At 43.9% G+C, this 23,210-nt stretch overlaps 1 protein-coding gene across 2 annotated transcripts in view; it reads right to left on the minus strand.

Annotated features, from left to right (window-relative positions):
- The window catches only part of LOC306913466 (enhancer of polycomb homolog 1-like), a 37,882-nt gene extending 15,486 nt beyond the window's left edge, over positions 1 to 22,396 (minus strand). The window contains exons 1-8 of one of the 2 annotated variants that reach the window (XM_079490134.1): positions 22,183 to 22,396; positions 21,146 to 21,283; positions 9,590 to 9,749; positions 6,161 to 6,306; positions 4,865 to 5,071; positions 4,597 to 4,745; positions 1,991 to 2,132; positions 140 to 298 (exon numbers count right to left, since the gene is read on the minus strand). In XM_079490134.1, the coding sequence (XP_079346260.1) occupies positions 140 to 298; positions 1,991 to 2,132; positions 4,597 to 4,745; positions 4,865 to 5,071; positions 6,161 to 6,306; positions 9,590 to 9,689 (903 nt within the window). In that variant the 5' untranslated portion in view covers positions 9,690 to 9,749; positions 21,146 to 21,283; positions 22,183 to 22,396. Of the gene's footprint in view, positions 1 to 139; positions 299 to 1,990; positions 2,133 to 4,596; positions 4,746 to 4,864; positions 5,072 to 6,160; positions 6,307 to 9,589; positions 9,750 to 14,921; positions 15,091 to 21,145; positions 21,284 to 22,182 lie in introns of those variants that run through there. The other variant, XM_079490133.1, reaches the window with a different exon arrangement.
- Between the last annotated feature and the right edge of the window lie 814 nt (positions 22,397 to 23,210).

Below are 23,210 nucleotides of genomic sequence, written 5' to 3' on the forward strand. Positions count from 1 at the left end.
CATGATTTCACATTATGAACCCTCAAGAAGTGTTCCTAGAGTAAGCAAAACATACGTAAGGCGGCGTTTATAATCATAATTCTACACTGCCTATTACTAAGAACCGACACGCAAACCAACGTGACATTTTATTCTTTACCTGAGAGAAGGCTTCGTCCTCCGAGCTGGGGAAGTCATACTGGTTCAGGTCCTTGGGGTTGAACACCGAGGGGCCTGAATTTTGGGCTGCCACCAAAGGAGGGATCTTGGGCTTCTTCTCGTATTTCCTCTTGGTTCGGACCACCTCCATTTTCTCTGGCTGGTTGACGAAACAGAATGAGGTTTACTATTATGGCTGCCCCCCCTTCCCAATGTATTCATTTGTGATACAAGGACAGCTGAGAACCGATGGAGGGAAGCTCTGGTTGGGTTTAACCCAGAGAAAGCAGGGGTGCATACTGTATGTCTCCAAATACAGGGAGCACCAATACTATATCCAACTATCTCACACCACTGTGTAGTCAAGCTCACAATGAGTATTCTGTGAGCTTGTAGATCTGCTATTTTAACTAGCTCGAGTCCTGGGGGAGATATCAAATGTATCTTTTGGGTCTCAAGGGAACCAGTGATCTACACACTGAACTTTTTTGCCAAGTATCCTAGTGAAGGACCATTGCCCAACATGTAAGGTAATAAGTGTAATGGTGTATAAATAAAATAAATGTAATGTCAATAAGTGAACTACAGGAACTATGCAAGTTAGGAACAATGCAAGTTGAAATGTGTGCCCCAGACTGTTATACAATCCCTTTGAATGGCACCCGTTGTACGTTCTGTCTGTCTCTCTTTTATGCCCATATATTGCTTTGTCTGTGACCGTTTTATCCCCATATATGGAGTTTCCTGATGTAATCAGTATACGTCCATATCGGTTGGTTTTGGAAAACTGCCTATCCGACCAACTTTTTCATCTCTGTTTGACATTACGGTGGGGGAAACATAATGACACGTCCTGAGGCACATTCAATCCTGTGACATGCCACACTTGATCTGTGCACATGTGGTATGCAGGGAAACTCATCAAATGGTATTTGCAAGGCCACAAAAGGCCCTTGTTGTCCATGCTGAGGAGTGTGTGCATGTTTGGAAACAGCAGTGAGCAAATAGTCATTGATATGCAGATGGCGGCACACGACAGATGCCACTGCCAAGCCAGATGGCTGCTACACTCCAAGTCCCACCCCTAATAAGCAAAAACGCCTTGCCATTATTGGAGAAAATCCCCCCTAATCAACTGAACGCACACTCTCTGATTTAAGCAAGTCTTATTTGGGGCCTCCAACATGGGTGGGCTACAGCATACCAGTCATACGCCAGTGGAGCATCTATACTTTAGTATGTATGTGCGCACATCGACTCGGGTGCATGTTGCATATGCAACATAGAGGCCAGGGTGATAAGTAAAAGTTACAGCAAGAGAAGAGACAGTCCTGAAACAATATGCCGGAGTCAACCAGATGGAACAGTAGGAGAAACAGGAAAGGGGTGTATGTGAAATAAACTGTAGGTAAAGTTATAATAGTTGGTGGTGACATGGGAGTTTGCCTCTGCTGTCAGCAGTCTCTAAATGAAGCACAGACAGTCTGAAACATGCATTGCATCAGTTAACTCTGTGCAAGAAGAAACATCGCCGCTTTAAGAGAACTCAAGGGTGACAGCTGCACACTACTGCATACATTACGTGTTGCTTACTTGTTTGGTGCATAACTTATGATTATCAAGAGTCTAGTGTCGGTATATATCGCTACGGCTCTACGGGTTCTTTCCACACAGTATTCTTTGGGACCCTAGAATCCTAACCATTTCGGGTTTTGACGTATTCTATGCTTATATTCTACTGGGTAGCAAGCTGATCCATGATGGAAGGTTCCCAGGTCCCATCAATTGTATACAAACAGGACTCAAAAGCACTCTCTCATGAATAGATAGATGTAGATGTCCCCAAGCTTACCTTCTTATAGTCCTTCATGTCCAGGTGGTACTGGTTGTTGCTGGGCAGGGGGAGGATAGGGATGGTGTAGACGGGCTTCGCCAGGGCCTGCTGGGCCAGGGCTTCAGCCATCACCTCACTGCCTAAGTCAGGCAACGTGTTCCTGATGTGTGGGAAAAAAAACAGCATTTGGTTATTTCACTTTAAAATAAACTGTACCATCCAGCTAGGGTGGAAAACTGTCAGCAGGGAGTGTTGGGCGGGAGGAGTAGGGCAAAGACTCTACATCCTACCGGTGGGGGCTCCTCACTGGCAGGTGAGGCAGTAGGATACAACAGCAGTGACAACTTGAACACACAAGTGTTGCGAGGAATCAATTGACATAAAAAAGGGGGTTAAAAGCACCCCCCCCAAAAAAAAGAAAGAAAGATGACTTGGCTGTCTGCAGACAACACCTAATGGAGGTACACAAGGCTCTCTCAACTACATTGGAGCAGCAGGTGAGAGGAACAATCTTTCAAAAATAGAGAAACGAGCAGTGTGGAAGTGAAGGTATGCACAGGCACAGATTCCCCGCCGCCGCTAACAGGAGGAAATTGAAATGTCACTACAAATCAAAAGCACTTCCAAGGATAGGACGTTCAATTTGGGCTCACGCTGACAGCTACTTCCAGAGGAAACTCGTTTCTATTCGGCTGTCATGTCCAGATGGATTGTATGTTTGGCACTTGGGAAAACGGAACAATTCAAAAAGGAGCTCTAAAATGTATATTAAAAAAAAGGTGAACACAAAATAATATAATGCTACCACCTGGTATATTGCCCTGCCTAGCGGCGAGCGGTCCAAGTTTGTGGAGGGAGCTCAAAGTCAATGAGCTCATTTCCGTTTGACCTTACTGCACAAATAAGGTGAACTCAATAAATTGGCAATACGTGCCAAACGGTGTACAGGGCGAGAACGTAATTGCCACCACAAATTAACACGACCAACAGTGCCAGACTCCATTAAAACGACATGCTTTATGAGCCATCATACGACAACATCCCCAATCCCCAGCGGTTCTCCTTAGGCTTTAGCTTATTATTTTGTTTAAACCTTATTTACCCAGGGAATGAGGATTAAGCACAGATGTCATCCACCTTGAACACCTGGTCCATACCTATGGCATTGGCAACAGGTTGATGACTACAAGTATTTGGGTTCATATATATCTTCTTCCCAAAATTACTTTCAAACTAGGAAGGGTATGGCCTGGTCAGCCTGCAATGACATGCATAAGATCTGGTCATCCCAGCTTAGTAAGATGTTAAAAGTAAAAAATATTTAGGACGACCGTTGAGCCGATTCTACTCTATGGCTCCGAGACATGGACACTTTCAAAGAAACTAGAGAAACGGTTGGATGGCACTTACACCCGCCTTCTAATGAGAGCGCAAAATCTGTCTTGGAAGAGCCACCCATCGACTAATCTAATATACGGCAACCTTCCTCGTGTTTCTTCACTAGTCCGATCCAGAAGAACACAGTTTGCCGGCCACTGCTACAGAGCTGACAATGAGGTTATATCTTCCCTTCTTATCTGGAGTCCTGCCTCAAACCAGACCAGAGGTAGAAAACTGTCGTTCCCTGATGTCATCGCTAGGGACACATGCATCAGTAAGCAGGAACTGGGGATGGCAATGAAGGACCGGGAAGTCTGGCATGGCATTGTGAAATCCATGATCTCGACCACAGTCGAAAAATGATGATGGCATTGGCACATATGGTAGATGTTCAGGACAAACAAAGAGTCCAGTGTAGGTTAGGGATGTCAACGGGTAACTGGATAGCCGGTTAGCCGACCGTTAAGAAATATCTGTGTATGCTTATCAGCTTTACGGTCAATTAGCATAATAATAAATGCGTGTTCTGATCTTAAATCCCTTTATTTTAGATCGTTTTTAGTTTTAGTTGTCACTGTACAATACTTTAAAACAGTTGTCATGTTGCACACATGCCTAAAATTGCTGATATTTGCGCCACCCTCGTTGAAAACAAGGTATTTCAAACTCCAGCTTGTCACACTCCAGGCTACATGAACAGCGTTCAAGCGCTGTTTTCTGCCCCCTCAATGGCGCAAGGTTCTCTGTTGTACTTCAATAGCTACAACGGTAGCTTTGCAGTAGTCAAAACTAAAAGTGAGTGACAGCGAGACGAGATTAACACAACATGTCGACCGTATCAATGCAGAGAGCTACTTGGCATTATTAAATCCATTATTGGCCTGGAGGGAGAAAGTTTATAGCCGCCGCCGCCGCCGCCTCTTCCTCCTCCAATCTGTCTCCCCACACTGGCACGGCTTACGGCTATCAAGTTAGCCATGTGCTATCTGTGTTTGAGGGTTTTCTCGTCAGCGAAAAGTCAAACAGAACACGTTGACATGCATGCTGATCTTCCTTAACACTTAGCCCGCTAGCATTTATTGAAAAATTAGGCTCTAATTCACGCCAGCATTATTCCCATTTGTCTGTACGTGTTGGACTGCACATGTGTGAGGCATCCCATTTGGGGAGAAGCATCACTATATGCTCCCTAAGTATATATGGATGGTTGTACTACAGTCCCATTGCCTGGTTAACATTCTTACCTCTTCTCCACAATCTCCAATGTGAGGTGCAGCAGCTCTCTCTTGCTCTTCTCCCTCCTCTTGATCATCTCTAAGACGGTGACGGCTCGGCTCAGGTCCCGACGCAGCTTCAGCATCTTCTCGTATGATGCCTCGTCATTCTTACGGTTCTGCAAAAGTAAATGGGACCGTGGAATCGAGTTAGAATGCTGTAAAACAAATGATTCCCCTAGAGGGGAAAATGTTATTCTCTTGGTAAGCTGGTGGGCCAGTTTCTATGGACTCGCACCTTCCTAGTCTGCATCTTCTCTGTGCGCCGGCGAAAGGCCACATAAGGATCACTGGTGCTGGAGCCATCCCGCTTCTCCTGCTTGACATTGACGCCGAGGCAGCCTTTCTTGGAGCCTTTCCGTTTGCGGCTCCAGTAGTCGAAGACCTCCTTGATCAAGTCGTCATCCTCTTTCAGCAGTAGCTTGGCTTCCTGCAGGCTAACCAGCTACAGGAGGGGAAACGATGGAAAGACAAGACGTCAAGTAAACCTGGACATCCTTGCCTATCCTCACTGACAAAAGAAATGGCTGGTCCTGTCAACAGTCAAAAGCACAAGACAGGATTCTCTCAATTATAGCCTTGATAGTGAGATGTGCCATTACTTAGATTATTACTCTAGTAGCAAGTGTGGCAGGAAATGAGAGATTTCTCTATATTTGATCTGTAGTTATGACAACATAAAATAAAAAAATATTCTAGCCAACACTAGCCAGAGACTAAATGTTTTGAAAAAAACAATATAACCCACAATAGTATAATGTAATTAGGTTTTAAAAGGTACACGACACCAACCAATCACTCGTCCAATACCCTAACAGGAGAGCATGGCTGAACTTTATACTGCAATCTACATATGAATGTACAAGATAACGTCACATGGTTGCCTGTTGCAATGTTGATACAGATCCCCAACTCGTCTCATTATTCTTGGGGCATCTTTAATGGCTTGTTTCAAGTTCAGCTCATTCAACCCCACTTTCTCACTTTGCATAGTAATTTAAAAGTTAAAGAGACATTTCAACTCTGGCACGGGCAGGGATGACCGTGACAGTTTCAGAGGACCTGCACACTGGCCTATCTTTGATAATAAATTAGGAGGCGATGTCTGAAAACACTTGAATGTAGTGAGCCTTCCTTATGAAAAGTAGGAATGACAGAAACTGACCAAATCAATTTAGAAAATTCTAAAGCTCTGACCACTGAAAATCTTAGCACGTTCGTCAAGCCATACGAAAGTGTTTGACTTCTGGTTAGTGGACTTCAAAATAAGCAGAGCAGTCAAATTGTCGGAAGGTATGCGTTTGACTGCCGGTGGGTGGAATTCAAAAGAAGAGCAACAATGACTTAAACTTTCACCTAATACGTGTTTATAGTCCAGTACTTTCCACCTAGACTACGTTTTCCCCCTGCGGTCATTACAATCTACAGTGTGTACCCTACATTATAAATACATAAACGTGTTAATGTTATTCGATTAACCGTGCAGCCTTTTCTAGCAACTTTCCTACTTTGTCCAGTCACAAGAACACGTTACCTGCTGCCCGCTGCCTTTCTCCAGGCGGTCGACCATCTCCTCAAACTGCAGAGCCGTGATCTCAAGCTTCTTTTTCAGCTTATTCACAAACGTCTCGTCCTCCGAGTCCAGGTCATAGTCGGGCTGCTCTGCGTCCAAGCTGAAAGCTGCATTTGTGAAGGGAAACAGACAGACAGATGAAGAGGGAAGTTCTTAGTGGCAATAAGCCTTAGCTTGCATAAATTCAGCCACATTGTCCTTACGTGGCCTTTTGATCCTTTATCAATCTATTGTGTCTAAGGATGCAAAACGCAGCCTATTTGCAACACTGTAACAGACAATCATATAGTATCTCTCTCATCCCTAGGGATGTGATATACGATACAACATTTGACCACAACGCATCACATTTAACTGCAAAGAAATACCACTCTGACTTTAACTTGATGTTGCTGCAGGCTGTTGTGAACGCAGGAGTGAGGAGTGAACTGCAGGTGCACAAGGCTACATTTCAACCAACTATCAGACAAGTAACAGGACAATAATTCTAACTTTAGTGGTCCTATACAAAATAAACTATTGCTGAGAAAAATCCAAGTATTTGTGTGAGCGGGACTCCAAACTAGGGATGGAGATCCAAATCCGGTTTAACCATAGAGTATATATATAATAGAGACTGAACTGGCGCGAAGCTCCGCCCCCCCAGCTATTCATGTCAGTGGAAGTTGCTCAGTGGCGTTTTGAAGCACCCGGAAGACTGCCGGAAGTCCCTCCCCGGACCTCAACTTTGAGGTCCTGAGTGACGTAGGGCAACCGAGCGCTCAACGTTAAAGCCCAGCTGCACGGGGTTTCCCGGTCATGAATCCACGGGTCCGCCTGTAGTCCCTCCTCCTACCACTAGGACCCAGAGCTTCAACGTTGAATAGCCTCACTGCCCCCTTGGGTTTAACCCATCCAGAAAGTCCCCGGAAAACAAATACAGCTTTCCTTGATCTCCCTATGCGAATCAAATGCCAAAAAAAAGGTCCCATCTTCAAGGGGATACAACCGAGTTGAAACGCCAAACATCGTTTTGTGGAGCAGAGTGTTTGGTTCCATCAGATAAATAGGTTGCTGGTCCAGAGGGAGCACCTCTAGTCTGGCTCAATTTGACAGCCTGACCGATAATTCACCTCCTGTTTTACCCTTCTCTCTGGACCAGTTTGCTCAAATGCTTTCAGACCCCTCTGGGATCACAGAGATGCTAAAATATACCCCAGGGACTGCTACACTCCTGTGTGTGTCTCTCTCTCCACCCCACGTTTTAGAAGTGGCCTAAATGATAAGGACAGTAAGTAATCAGGCATGCAAACACGCCCAGGGTGAAAAAGGTGACAGTATGCGGGACCCCCAAAGCATGCAACAGCCATCATTGCAAAGCAGTGAAAGCACACACCGGCCATCATTGCTAAGCGTGCATCGGTCATCATTACGAAGCCCACGGGGGGGGTTTAGGGGTGCAAAAACACATTTTGGGGGGTGGGGGGTACACTATAAAGTTTATACTACACTTGAGTCAATCAGTACAAATCTATACACTCAGCATTGAGCAAGATATGAATATTAATTCCCTGATGAGATTAATACATTGATTTGCAGTGCACTCACAGCCGTAGGTTGCCGATTTTTATATGCTAATGCACAACCTGCTCCTACACTCAACCAGACTAGCCGTTAACCTCGCGTCACCAGGCTTTCCACCTCGGAGGAAACCCATCTGTAGTTTGTTGACAATTACCATGCGTGTGTGTGCAGCTCGCCTGGCTGCAAGCAGAATGATGTCATTACGGTCTGTCAGAAATATCATCCGGGGGCCACGACCAACCCCCCCCCCAACACGTTTCTCAACGGATTTGCATGAATCACACAGTGACAGGTGCCCCATTTGGTTTCAAAACGGCATACAATTGCACAATATAAAACACTAAAAACAGAATAGGTAGTGTAGGCCGTGGGTCATCTGAATCACAGGTTTTGATGACAGAAGTTACAGTGAAGCAATTAGCCATCTTGTTAATCGTGTCTTCCAGCAGACCTACAATGCTGTCTGTGCAGAGATTGATGTGGGTTATTTCTAGCCATTAACATTTGCTCCATTTGGCATATTGTGCACATTTTAGTCAAGTGTATAAATACTAGTACTAATCAAGTTAATGTCTGCCGGATCTGCCCTGTCATTTGCAATAGAGATGTGCCGATACCGATACTGGTATCAGATACTCGGCCGATACTTCCCCTAAAGTACTCGTACTCTGTATCGGAATCGGGCCCGATACTTGAGACGAGTACTACAACATTCAATTGACACTAGGCTGAACTCTCAATGCAACGGGAGCAAGTCTGACCCAACACGGCAGCAAAATGAGCAAAGCGCCCAAAACGGCTGATCTACAAGCATAAATGACAACTGACAAGTGTAGAACGGAGATCCATCGGCATCTATGTTTATATTCGGCGGGCAACACTATCAGATGAATAAATCATGTTGCTAGTTATAGTTGTCCTAGCAGGAGCACATTCAAAGTATTTTTTCATTTATATCAGACCACCAGGTGCAAAAAAAAGAACTCCATGAAGTGTAGATTTGTGTCTGTGTATATTCAGCGGGCAGCATTATTAGATTAATAAATGAGCATTAATTAACCTACGTTGTGACTCTCCACTCGTCTCGACGCAGCCCCAGGTCAATAGAAACTCACAGCTCAGTGCTTCTATCCAGTCTAGAACCTGCCTATGCCTACTGTATCTGGTAATGTGCCAAAAACATGCATCCTCTCTAAACAGGATTGCTAGCCAGGTTATTATTATTTTTATGACCGAACATCTTCGCCTTTTAATTGAATGTAAATTAACCAACAAACCGTTAGGGCAAGCCCTATCAGAAATGCAGCACGTGTCTCTAGCATCACTGAAAGTCTCACACGCCCACAGTGCAAACACACAACAAACACAAACAAAATGCAGCTTCTGCCGTCTATGTAAATACTTCCCCTTTAGTTTTTACGCCAAACACATCCCAATATAGCCCCATGCAGCTCTCTGGATCCCAAGATAAACAGCACACCCACTGGCCACTGAACACAGCAGAGGATGTAATCAATATGACGTCTCCTCAATACAGAGAAGAAAAAAAAGCACAGGACTGACAAGCCATTTCCAAATCATAACACAGGCTCACTGGCTGAGGCTGCAACATTTTGCTGAATGTTTCTGGGGGGAAAACTACACTAATAAACACAAAGTTTGAGATTTTGTGTAGTTACTATTGGGCAAAAACATTGAAATATGTTTTTTATTTAATTCATATTTATTTAATCTAATCATTTACTCTTTCAATATGACAGCCCTCATGACAATAATAATGGACACAGACACACACAGGGCTAATGGAAGATTCCTCCGTCTACTCACGCTGTAAGTGAATGAGCTGCTTTGGCATCTTGAAGTCCCCGGGGTAGAGCGACTCGTAGTAGTTGATGTCGCTGTCTGCCTCGGGGACGGGGATGACCATGTTGTCTCGCTTCTCCCCGTACACCTGCTGCGCTGAGATGGCCCGCTGGAGATGGTGTTCCTGATAAAGGAGAGAGTACAGACAGGCGTTGAGTACAGGCTGGATGGAGCTGCATCATGGTATTATTCAGCACAGCTCCAGCTATAGAGTTTACATGCGCGGCATAAACTTTTCAGGTCTGTAGCGTTACTAGTGTATGACAGAATGCTCAAGGTTTTGCGGTGCACTCACACCAAAGGCGACCTGCAGTCATTCATTCATATGAAATGACTCAGGGGGGAGTGAGAAAGACTGAGCGCGAGAAAAATAGAAACTGAAACATACTAAGAGAAAGACGCAGTTTGACATTTAGTCTCCAGATCTAGAAACCTCAAAACTATACAACATGTTAGTGCTCATAGATCTGTGGCTTATCAGTGAAAATTACAAATGAACTCTGTCGAGATCCCAACTTGCGCCTTACGCACAAGTAGGCCATGTATGGCCTACATGTGCGCAAGCAGAGCGCGCCATGAGGTGCGCTCACCACTAGCCTTGACATCATACCAACCTTGAAACGTACCATAGTCAACAGCTGATCGCAGTACTTGCGTGCTCTGCTTTCACAAGTAATAACTGATGCTGGTCATTGTGGTCAACACTGACATCAGTTGATTTATGCTAATGCTACAAATTGGATATGACATTGTAACTTAACACTCTTATCGCCCAGGGTCATTTGGAACCATTAAATCAGTACGCCCAGCAATTTGCATCTTCAGAGCCCATTTCAAGGTGAGACAGACGACATAATGGTTGTGCTAGCATGTAGCCAAAAGACCCCCCGAGAGGATCGACAACCACTGGAGGTATGATTACTTCTAACACGACAAGCGACGGGCCGTCAAACACACAGTGTTAACATGGCAAAGACACTGGGCTGGACATTTAATGTTGTTTACTGTAAGTAAGTAACCTCTCCACAAAAACCAGAACATCAGGTAATGCCATCAGGAGCCTGCCAGCTAGATAGACGGCGCCACCGCTTGCTTTGTTTTAGGTGTTGAGCATGCTGTCAACGCGCATTGTCGTGCATGTGCGTGCATCCAGCTTCAGAACTACCGGGGAGGCACCTCGGGCAGCCCTACCGCCAGCTCACCGCTGCCTAAATGATATGGTGGTGCACCAAATGGAAATGTTTGACGCACCACTGCAATGAACATATTTATCAGCTTGTCAAGCCAAATCCTTGAAAGGTAGTGTCATGATGTGAAGTAAGCGGTGAAAGGATCAGGCAGGCTGCTGCTGTCCCTCTCCTTCCATTCTAAATAGTAATGTAGTATACATACAGATACAGTAGGGCTGAACGATTGAGAAAAAAAATTAATTGAATTTTTTCTGACCAATATTGCGATTTGACTCGCGATATATATATTTTTAAGTAGGCCTGACCCCAAAAACATGAAATATTCGAAGCTTCGTTTGATGGCACGGGATTCGAACTTTAAAAAAAGAAAATCGGAAATGGAATAATAATATTTAAAAAAAGTTTATTTTATCCATTTTTATCAAAATAGCTTATCTAGAAGTCCACAACGCATTGCAGCATGACTTGAGAGCTTGTAAATCTGCTGCCCAAACTCCCCAAAGCCATGTGAGCCTTGTTTTTACTCCTCTCCACCCCCGTCTGCACACACACACACACACACACACACACACGGTTTGCCTGCAGCCTCGCATAGCCACTAGCCAGCCTTTAACTGTCTTTGCAATGCATATTGCGTATCGCTAAGCGAGGCTAGTTTGCCTGTAAGCAGCAGTAGGCTAAGACATCATGCACACAATCAGTCACACACAGGCTAAAAGATATGCCCACAACAGTCAGACCAGGAGAGGGAGGCTAGGCTAACACTCTCTCTAACTTGTGCATGCACTGCATGAAGCCACACCAGTCAAAATGGAATCTAAATCAAACAAGTTTCATTTAATTTCAGCATGGATGTTGTCTGGTTAGACCGACATGAATAGCCGCACCGGACTGAATCGGGGGGCTCAGGCTCTGCAGATGGCATGCATGCTTGCCGCTGCTGTTACTAGCAGCCAGCCACCAACGCGAGTGGTAAAGGATTACTTGTCTTGTTTTGGGCACTGGGCGCGTGCTGTTACATGCACTGCACTGCAGGGACACTTCTGATTGGTTAGAATAGAGAGCACAGCGGTGTCGTACTCATAAACACTGGATCAGACTTGCTCCTGTTGAATATTATGATAAAATAAATATAAATCGCGGCTTTTGCGATTCGCTAATCACATGGTTTCAATTCAAATCACACTTTGTTTGAAAATGATTAATCGCTCAGCCTTAGAATACAGACATACAAAGTCAGAAGTGGGCTAGCACTGCTTAAAATAAATAAAATAAATTCATCTATAAAGCGATGACTCCGCACCGTGTTAGTGCTGCTTCTGTGCTCGCCTCACTGGCACAGATGCACGGCATTGCACGCCTGAGGAGACAAAATGTATAAATCTATATGTTCACGCTGCCACATGTTCCTTCCATTCAACGTTACCCTGAAGAGCAGATGACTCCAATAAAAGTTACCGTGGCAACTGACGTGAGGCCCCCACTGCTCCCAGTCAGTGTTTTCAGCTCATAGAGATTGTACCAAGGTCATCATTCTATCACACATTACAGTTAGTCACATGTAAGGTTTTGAGCTACAAGTTAGCAGTTCATTCTAATTGCCCGATTATTGCATACCCTCTGAAGGAGTGTCGGCCAAATACAATTATTATACTGCCGCAGCACTCATTGTTATGTCACAGACCAGCATGTGGCCACTCAGACAGCTTAGTACAGATGGAGAGCAATCTCGTTGTGCAGGATGTGGGTCAAGAAGCTAAGCTGTGCATAGACGACCTGTAGTAAAACTGCCCTCTTCATCTTGTCTGTCACCTCGTTATGCAACACTGCTGTGTGTATGTGTACAGCTGGTGGGGGGAGGAGGAGGGGAGATGAGTCTGGTGGGAAGCTGAATGACGAAGTCATTCTGCTGACTTCATTGCGATGTCCTGTCATGCCGGTGACTGTCATTTTTCAGAGGCTATGCTGTCGCCGACCTATTTTGGCGCTCGCCGACAAGTCCGACTGGCGCAAAATTGGGCTTCGCTACCCAAGGTTTTGCTCTGTGTGTAAACAGCTGATAGACGGCGATTCCAGCTCTCGGGAGATGGCTTGGGGAGCGTCTCCAGACATCTAGCATGTTTGATATCTGGGCCAACTTGAATTCATACAGTAAGAACTAAGTTTCAACCAGCACTGAGAGCAGGTGGAGGTGGTGTGCTACAGCCAATGAGAGCACAGCACAGGTGGACGCGGGTGCTGGATTGATTGTGTTAACAAAACGTATTCTTTGTCGTCGTATATTGTATTCAGGCCCCCATTCAGGACAGGAACCCCTTTCGGGGTTTTTGTTGCCATGATCTACAGTATATAGCAACAGTCGGCTTCAGTTCTAAATGGATTAATGTCGACAATTTAGATTGCCATTGCCATTTTTAAGTCCCTACTCAAAACGCACCTTTTTTCGTTGGTTTTCAATGTTATTTGATTTTATATGCTATATATTTGTTCTATGCTCTGCTTGATGTATTTGTATTTTGCTTTAATTTCTTTGTTGTGAAGCACTTTGGTCAACCTTGGTTGCGTTATAATGTGCTATATAAATAAAGGCTGATTTGAATGATTCCCCGATTCTAGACCATTGATGCTGCTGCCAAATGTCCTGTTAAAAGTATTATTGAGAAAGACCATTAACTCCGGCTTGCACGTCTGTAGAACGTCAGCTAAAACACCTTGATATGTGAGAATATCAGAAAGCGCCTCCAAAGTGTTTCAATCACAATCATATTGAAGAGAATTAAAAAACGGCATCAAGTTAAACCAACGATATAACATTGCACTCCTCTCAAGTCTTTCTGGCTGTATACCTCTGATCTCAAATGTAAACAAACGTGTTTAGAGATGTTGGGATCTTCAGCAAGGAGATACAAAGTGCAGCGCAGCGTACAACAGATACAAATGCAGTGGTGTAAAGTAATTAAGTACATAAATACTCAAGAACTGTACTTAACCCATTTAGACCCGAGGACGATTCTACAAATGTCTTCTAAATCATGACAGTTTTCTGAACAACCTCATGTTTCTATGTCAGTGGTTCTCTGCATTTTCATAAAATGATATGTATTTGGCCACCGACCCCCATCTGAAAATATGTTTCAGGGACCCTCCCAGAAGCAAGGATTTGAGTTAAAAACGTTCGCTGTGAAAGAAGTGTGTGTATATATATATATATATAAATACACACACACAAAGATTTGCGCTACATTTTCACTTTTAAAAAAAAATAGCAGACCTACAAGCTATGAGCTTGTAGACCAAGCTCTATGAGCTTGTAGACCAAGCTCTATGAGCTTGTAGACCTGCTATTTTTCAATAGCTAAAGCATAACCTAATGCTTAAAACACCAAAAGGGGTTCCTGCCTAAAACGGGTTAAGTACAATTTTGAGGTACTTCTACTTTACTGGAGTATTTCCAGTTTAATACATTTACTTCTCAGAGTACTATTTCTTCTCATAGGCAAATATTGTAATTTTACTCCACTACAATAATTTGAAAACTTTACTTTGTAAATTTGGATTATTATTACAAAACATACATTACCCACTTCAGCCCTATATACACATTACGGCCATTTGAAAATAGTCTATCTACATGTTCACAATGTGTCGCTTTTTCCACCACTGCACACATGGCTGTCATTCTCACAGCATCTAGCTGTCAAAACCACGACGGGGCTCATAGTCGCCCCGTGGTGTTCATTCACAGCAAGTACAGCCACCCCCAGGCCCATCCCGGTTGCCTTTACCAAAGAGAAAGTCAACAAAATGGTGGAAGCGACATATGTCACGTGACTCCTTTGTGCTTTCGGCTGCGATTTCAAGCGATGCAAATTGACACAACAAGACATGTCAACTAAATACCACATCAGCGCAACATTACAACAACCACCACGGCACAGCGCAGTCGTTAAATACAGTATTCACTGAGATCCGTCGTGTGCACGAAAAAAAGGAGACATGGCGGCCATTTTCCACTAGCTTGCGCAGGCAAAGATAGTGGCACCCCTTGAAAATGTGAAAAATGTCAATCTACATCCCAGCATAAGACGTGCAGCGATAAAACATACCGATTCCTCCTCCTTTTCCATCCCCGTTGGCATTTGCGGTACTGCCCTGTTGATGGAGGCATATTCATGCAGGTCGGGCAGATCCTCGCAGCGGAAGACTGGCATAGGCTTCGTAGCGTCCAGCGCCCGCGCCCGAAACGACAATTTACTCATTTTTATAACGTCAGATGCGGCATAAATCTAGTATGTCTGCCAAGAACAACAGCAGCTCTCTTGAGAGTTCTCATGGAGGAAGCCGTTCGCGCTCTCTAGCGAGTCACACCGAGCGATCTAAAGAGGCGGGGAAGCTCTGCGGCAGCAGCGGCGAGCAGAGCCGGGCAGGCCCCGGATCTCAGTCGCCCTCAGTCGGTCTCTTTCTCTCGCAGGCTCCGCTGTTCCTCCGCGGCTCAGTGCGCCATGGCCAACATGGCGGACATTTACAAACTCTCGCAAGCAATCCTAGTGCTCACTCCTGGCGGCCCGGCCCCCTCGGTTACACTACAGCCATTCCCACGCAATGGGGCGCGCGTGCGCGCTCGCGAAGCCTCCGGGCCGGGGTGGGCGAGAGCGATGGAGAGGACCGAGCGAGGGAGCGCGCAAGGTGCAGATGAAGGTATGTCCAGTTTTGTCCCACTCACTTCACTGACTCCACTCCTGTGGCTGTGTGATGCGGCGTGATGCCTGATGCGGCTGCCCAAAGTTGATACAAACCTGCAGGGTGCCACGTTTATTTTCGCCGGGGTTCTACCCAGTCAGCCACTTTGGTATCCATAGAACAGGGACTTTCTTTCAAAACAACAAAACATCCTTTTTTATGGATTGTAAAACTCGCGCAAGTGACTTCTGCAATCCTTAAATAAATCACTTAAAAAAAAGAAATCTGTACTAATGGCAGTTGTTTGAAATATTGTACAACCAAAGTAAAACGTCGCTGACAATTAGAATCTATTGTGTGCAAATGTCGCCACCCTGTGGCATTATACAATGATCAAACTACAGCTCATAAAAACTTGATGGATAACAGTGGGTGGATTAACCACAATAAAGTTCCACATTAATAATCAAATTGCATCTTAATTATTAATACAATAAAAGTTCAATCTTGAATGAAAATACACATTTTGGGTGGAAAATACAATTAAACCTATAAGATTATGAATTCTGATTTTAATGATATAACCGCTAATTACTGCGATTATTAGTTCAAGGTTGATAATCCCTGGACTAAGGGATTAAACAGATTGCTTATTTATATATATGTATTCAATATTCATGTTCTGCATTTCTTTCTACAGCGTCTGAAAGCAACCTGCTTGTTGGGAGCAGTTAGGGGTACAGTGTCTGACTCTTGCTCAAGGACAATTCAACCTGATGCCAAGAAGATGGGGACTTTGGGGAACCACTACCATGGCCGCCACAAATGGGCCACTGTCACGACCACATGACATTCAATTCATTCATGCTAAGATACTTGGGCACATATAAGAAACATGTATTTTGCATTACAACCCTGGAGAGACCATCTCCATTGGATGGACAGTTTTATCCAAAAGTGCCTCTGAGTAACGAAAGTACAGTACAGTAGCAGAAATTTGGCACAGGATTTTGAGAATTACGCATATTTTGATTACTGCAAATGTAGCACTTATGTGGGATATTCCCGCAAATATTTACACTAGTGATGTTTAAATCAAAGCCAACATGAATGCAGGACTCTGTACTGGCTGGCACTGGCACAGACAAAATACAGGTAGACGCCTCCTTCGGCTCTGGGGCGTTTGTATCTCGAGGGAAGGCAAGCTTCTGTGATGCACAGAAGGGGGCGTTCGGCAATAAGAGGCAATGTAAACGTATGGTTTCTAATGCAAATAAAGCTCCTTTGATTTGACAAGTCCTGGAAAAGATGCGCTGTGATTGGCCAGTAGTCACTTTGAGTGCCAGTGTGTGTTCCGCATGACTTCCACCTACCCGTGCAATACAGGTCGCTCCAATGAACTGTAGCGGTGAACGAGGCATCTAGGTTTTGAGGGGCGCTAGCCCCTCCTATACACAGGTTTAATGTTTGTCTTTAGTTCAATGTTTGTTTTGTAAACGCATTGACAATGAAGGGAAAATTTACATCATGGGTCGTCATTTGTCATATTGCCTCTTTAATGTTAATGGCGTTTAATGTTTGTGTTTGGACTGTTTGTTTTACATCATTACATCACCTAATCAACATGAGTTAGACTTTAATATATTAGCGCCCCTCACTTCACACGGGTGATTTTTTATATCTATGGCACAGACCCCATACACACTCTACAGACTAGAGCATCTGCCCATCGTTATAGCCAATGCACCTCCCCTTTCGCTGGTTATGTTTATTTTTACTTCGTCGCACGCAGGGCTCCAGACTAACTTTTTCACAGGTAGCACTGGTGCCACCTACCTTTTCATTTGGTAGCGCCACCACAAATTAGGTAGCACCATTTCTTTCTTTGTATAGCGTGGTATTAATACATGATCTTATCATGCCCCCACATCGGGCGCCATTTATTTATGTAGTGGTTTCCACCATTAAAGGTTTGAATCATAAAACCCCCTACAAAGGTCACTGTGTAAAAAACAGCAACCTACCTGGTTATACTTCAAAACACTGTAGATGGTTTCAACCCACCACAAAGTCACTCAGTCAATAAAGGCAATATTTATATTCCACACACAGAAAGTCAGTTTAAGGTTTTGTGTTGAAAATTAAATGCAGTCCAAACCTTTTGGATTAATAAAGTGACAATTTGTACAATATCTCCATTACCATTATCCAAATTAATTCCTTATTATAATATTTCTACATTTTGGAAAAAATCTTTTGCAATGTGAAATGCCACCAAATTCTTAATCCTTTTCCTTGTCTTTATGGGCCAACTTGTGAAAGCTGCATGCTTTTATTGTGAAGGCAAAAGTTTCGGAATGCTCTCAGAGCCTGCATATCTCCGCGTGCTGAAAATAGCTGATCTACAAGCTCACAACGCGTCGCAGACGCGACGCGTTGTGAGCTTGTAGATCAGCTATTTTCACGTATGGTATGGACACATAGGCTACCTCCTCGATGCAAACATAACAAGCTTTGGAAGCTATTTTTCGTGGCACATGTTTAATCAAACAACACGTTTACTAAGTTTCACTCAGTGTTTGGGTCGGGAGTCGGCTGTCTGTGTAGATCATGACTGATCATCATGCAGTTAGATATGCGCGCTGCGCGCTCCAGTGAAATTGTACAGCTGAGAAAGATTAGTTAATTTGTGTCGGATAAGCTGCGTTCAGACCTGAATATATATTCGCCTCGGTTCGTCCAGTTTGTACCGCGGCAGGTCGCGCCGCGCCCGTTTGCGCAATTCTCGTCTTTGAATTGACTTTGTATGTAATCGCGCCGCTCTGACCATCCAAATCTGAAGGGCTTATTTGTGGGTTTTCGTGAACGATCGTTCTTTGAACACTGGGCGTCAGGCGAACGTCCAATGTTTTCAATCAATGGAACGGGCAAGCACTGCGAGATGTTTTTTTTTCCTCCACTCATCCTTCCAGCAAGTCGCACCTGTGCGACCTCATTCAATTTTAAGTATCACCCTTAATAAATTAAGTCGCATATGCGACCTAATAGGTCGCACGCTGGAGCCCTGGTCGCACGCCACCATTGTACAGTGAAGTATAATTCAAGTTTAAAATGTAAATACCTTATCCGAAAGGAATGCCACTCTGTAAAAATTAAAGCACCAGACCAATGAATATTAATTTCTCAGTTCCGTCTATTATTCTTCACAGAGCCTGCCCTTGTCTAGCTCCTAACCCATGTCAATCTGATTTAGGCAGACGTAAAGTAGGAGACATGTACTGCAGTCTGGGCACAGAAATGCATAGCCTAACCTACTGTACCTAATTCTACAGATTTTTAGCCCCTCTTCTAACCTACATTAGAACTGTAGGTTACTACAGTTACTGTCCCCTGTGCTCTCTTGCTTTCACACCCAACCTTAAAATTGGAGCAGAGCATGCAATCGGAAATGACAATGTTAAGACTAAAAGGAATAGTTCATTCAGGAAATTACTTCATTTCTATCGTTTACCTACCCGGTGATGTCTTTGACCAACATATAATTTTTGTTTGTAAAAAACAGTGAATGAGGAATCCAAAAAAGAAAACTTGATGTATATAAAAAGTCCAAAACACAGCTCATCACAATGCAGTCCGTTGTCTTTTCCATTTCTTCACATTCTATATATTCTTCTATGGTTATAGAACGAGAAAATACACTTTTAAAACACTAGCGGGCTAAACCGGCTCATGCACCAAAGACGAACTTTAACACAATCATTCCCGGGATTCCTTCAAAATAGGAGCTCTGGGGTGCCGGAAAGACATGGCCGCTTTTACTCTGAACCCCCCCCCCCCCCCCCCCCCCCCCCCCCCGGCAACAATCCAGAAAAAAAACAGAGAAATATTTTGCTATCTTACTTACTTAATTTATACGATACATGAATCCAAAAAGCGTTGTAAAATAGCATATTTAGAACGAGAGGCGGATGAGGAGCAGAAATGAAGCGCTAGTATATCCATCAGATCAAAACCACGGACAGCGCCCTGGATTAGGAGAGACGAGGCATTCTTTCTGCCGTGCTAACAGCTAAGACAAGTGAACGGGAAGTTAATATGGTAGTAGAGTGAAGCGTGCGGTCTACGGTGGCCGAGAGCCCGACTGAAAAATCATCATTGAGGTTGCTCTAGGACGTGTACACACGTCCAATGCATCCGTCGATTGGATTCCCTATGACGTTTCCACGTCCTACGGATGGAATGTGTTAAGCACTTGCGCAGGAGACCGAGGTTAGAATCCAGGGTAGAACACTGTCATGTATGTTACAGAGGCCAGCATTTACCCCCCCCATTTAAACAACATGAATTTCAGGCCATAGCCGGGGAGCCACAGGCCCAAAAGCTCAACGGTTAAGGATTAACCTGTGATGTCATGCCGTAGTTTATTTGTGTTTTCTCTATTAACTTGGTCATTAAGGTCCACAGAATGAGAGGCCTGCTCTGCCGCAAACACCGCGAAAAAAAAAGGTTATGGACATTTTTGTATACCACACCATAGACAACCAATATAAGGCAAAATGTCCCAAATGTCATCATTCTTTAAGTAGCATGTGACAATTGTGACATGTCAAACTAGAGGGTTTTCATGATCCTGAATCCATTCCAAGCATTTGTTTAGCACAAAAAACACTCCTTGGCCTAAAAATGGCCATAGCCGTCATCACAAATGTGATGAGGTCAGCACATTTGGGCACATTTTGGAAAGTGGCTATGGCCGAATTTAGGCCAAGGAGTGTTTTTCGTGCATAATGCTTGGAATGGATTCAGAATCATGAAAACCCCCTAGTTTGACATGTCACAATTGTCACATGCTACTTAAAGCATGATGAAATTTGCCTTATATTGGTTAATGGTTGACTATGGTGTGGTATACAAAAATGGCCATAACTATTTTTTTGCGATGTTTCCGGCAGAGCAGGCCTCTCATTATGTGGACCTTAATGACCAAATGAATAGAAAAAAAATCACACCTGTGTGAACTGAGTGGTGCAGTGACGTCACACACTAACCATAGCAACCATGCTCACCACGTACAGGTACACAGTACACACATACATAGATACAGACAAAGCTGGTTATTGGAGTGGTTTGCACCACTCAAAAACACAAATAAAAATCACACCCGTGTGAACTGAGTGGTGTAAGGTCTTATATAGACTGATCAGCTGTGGTCTGACGTAATGTCTGACGTAATGAAATCACACCCGTGTGAACTGGGTGACCATAGCAACCATGCTCATTTTTTGGTACGAACAGACACGTGAACTATCAAAGCTGAAATCACACCCGGGTGAACTGGGTGACCATAGCAACCATGCTCATTTTTTGGTACGAACAGACACGTAAACTAACTGAAATCACACCCGGGTGAACTGGGTGACCATAGCAACCATGCTCATTTTTTTTGGTACGGACAGACACGTAAACTAACAAAGCCAGTTGTAGGAGTGGTTTACACCACTCAAAAAGTACGGCATGACATCACAGGTCCCGTCCAATTTTGGGCCTGTGGCTCCCTGGCTACCATGTTTACTCTGTTTGGATGGGAGGTCACAGGGAACACATCTGCCGGATGAGGCAATAAGAAACAATAAGATAATGTGCAAATAACCTGTGAGGAATCGGATAGGTGACAGCTGCTGCCATGGGAACCAGCAATTAATCCAAATAAGGTATGGGTAGTCCATGTCCATCATCCACAGGGGAGCACTGTAGTGCACTGCACAGGTCTGGTTAGGAACACAGTCACCTGTGACAAAAAAGGGACATATAAACAAAACAAACATTACTAATGCAATCTGTACATTGTATAAAAGCACAGGCCTATTTTCATGTGGCCTAGTAGTCCGATTCAGACTCTCTGAATAGTGAATACAGCAAAGGCAATAAGAGACATTAATCACATTTATTCTTGTATGTAAGCCTGTGTGCAAGTACTTTCCGCAACAACATTCATGACACGAGCACTTCAAGGCAAACAGTAGCCTACATAAAGCAATAGAATTACAGCAAAGACACAACCGAGAAAAAAAAAACATGGACGAAAACAACAAGGTGCTAACGTTAATGGAAAACTAACACCAATTTTTAACCAGCAGGCTACGCTTTCTCATGTAGATTCAACGCGACAGACCGTGGATTTGTCTTGTTGTACACAGCTGTTTGTCAAGGGAACAGCGCCACCGAAGCCATCTGTATGACGTTAGCCATTTATTTAGCCCTATGGTACACCGAAATAGGTGACACATTGAATTGTGAGACGAGGTCGCTGCTGCAAATAATGCTAGATACCTGCTGGTAATGTACAGACAACAATTATTATAGCATAAGAGAGTAGCACTTGTGATTGTGGAAAATGAAATTCTTTTCTATTTTTTTTATGTTCGCCCACATTCCAGACAGAACATTTGCACCAAACTAAGCAAACAGCGACAACGCCTGGCGACACAGAATTCAATAGGTCGCCGATTGCGATGCAACAGTTGACCCTGCGCCATTAGCTTGACAACTACCACTTTTACAGACACAAAAGCAGAAACAGTTTAATCTAATCAATCACACAACAACACGAACTTTATCAAGAAGTTAACCAGTGCGGATGTCGACTCCGTGGAACGAACGGAGAGAAAGTTGAGTGGCAACTTATACCTGATGGCTGCTGCTCCAACCCGCTGGGGATGAGGATGGCACTTCTTCGTCTGGCTGTCATTGCTAGCTTTTGCTAAGGGCTGCTTAGCTCCCTTTGAGACGCTTCCGAGGAAAACGCTTTCCGATTTTTCTTTTAAAGTACGATAAACTCGCCCGAGAGTGCCACTGGTCAACAGACATCCTTCAACGCGTAGAGGTTAATGTGTTTACCGGGTAGAAAGTCACACAAGGCTGAGAAGGCTCGATAACGGAACATTACTTCTACAAATACATTAAAAAAAAATGCTTCAAACTGACCACCAAGCAGATACTTCGCAGACGGCTTGTGATTGGACGATGAAAGCCACCAATCACCTGCGGAGATGAGCTCGATGGTCCCCTCCCACCCGAATCAACTCTTATGACCCGAACCCGTTTATTAATGAATTAAATCATCATCATCATCATCATCATAAATGTTTTCATGCTTTCTAGTTTTGGCTATGAAAGGTTCTGTTCTTCTGTTGACTCACGAGTCACTACTAACTATAGGCTATTAATATAGCCCTGAAACATGACTATAATCATGGCAGTCATGCATCAACTTCAGACAGTTTTTTGGGACCGCGGCTACATTTACAGAGCAGACGTGTACATAAACGTTCAGATTTAAAATATCTCTGTTGTCGGGACTCGGGAGGAAACCTCATAACTCCAAAATGTTCATTTTTCAGGAAATTAAAAACATACATTTTACAGGAAATAAAGAAAACCTTATATTTTTAAAACAAAGAAATACAGCCTCATCAAAGTTGGCGTTGTAACTTTATATAATGCCAATTACTTCCATGAGAGGGGGAGAGGAGTTAGTTGCTTTAGCTGACATTTTGAGGGTCCAATGGAGTTAAGAGGTTTTGTCCAAAGCACTATTTACTATACTTTCCATTGGTTCAATATTTTTAGCACTGATTTATGCAAAAAAAAAAAAAGAGTTATGAGGAATGAGGTTTCCTCCCGACAGCAACGAAATAAAGTACTCAGTACTCACC

The sequence above is a fragment of the Electrona antarctica genome, assembly GCF_951216825.1.
Source record: "Electrona antarctica genome assembly, chromosome: 20".
In the NCBI taxonomy this organism is placed as follows: domain Eukaryota; kingdom Metazoa; phylum Chordata; class Actinopteri; order Myctophiformes; family Myctophidae; genus Electrona; species Electrona antarctica.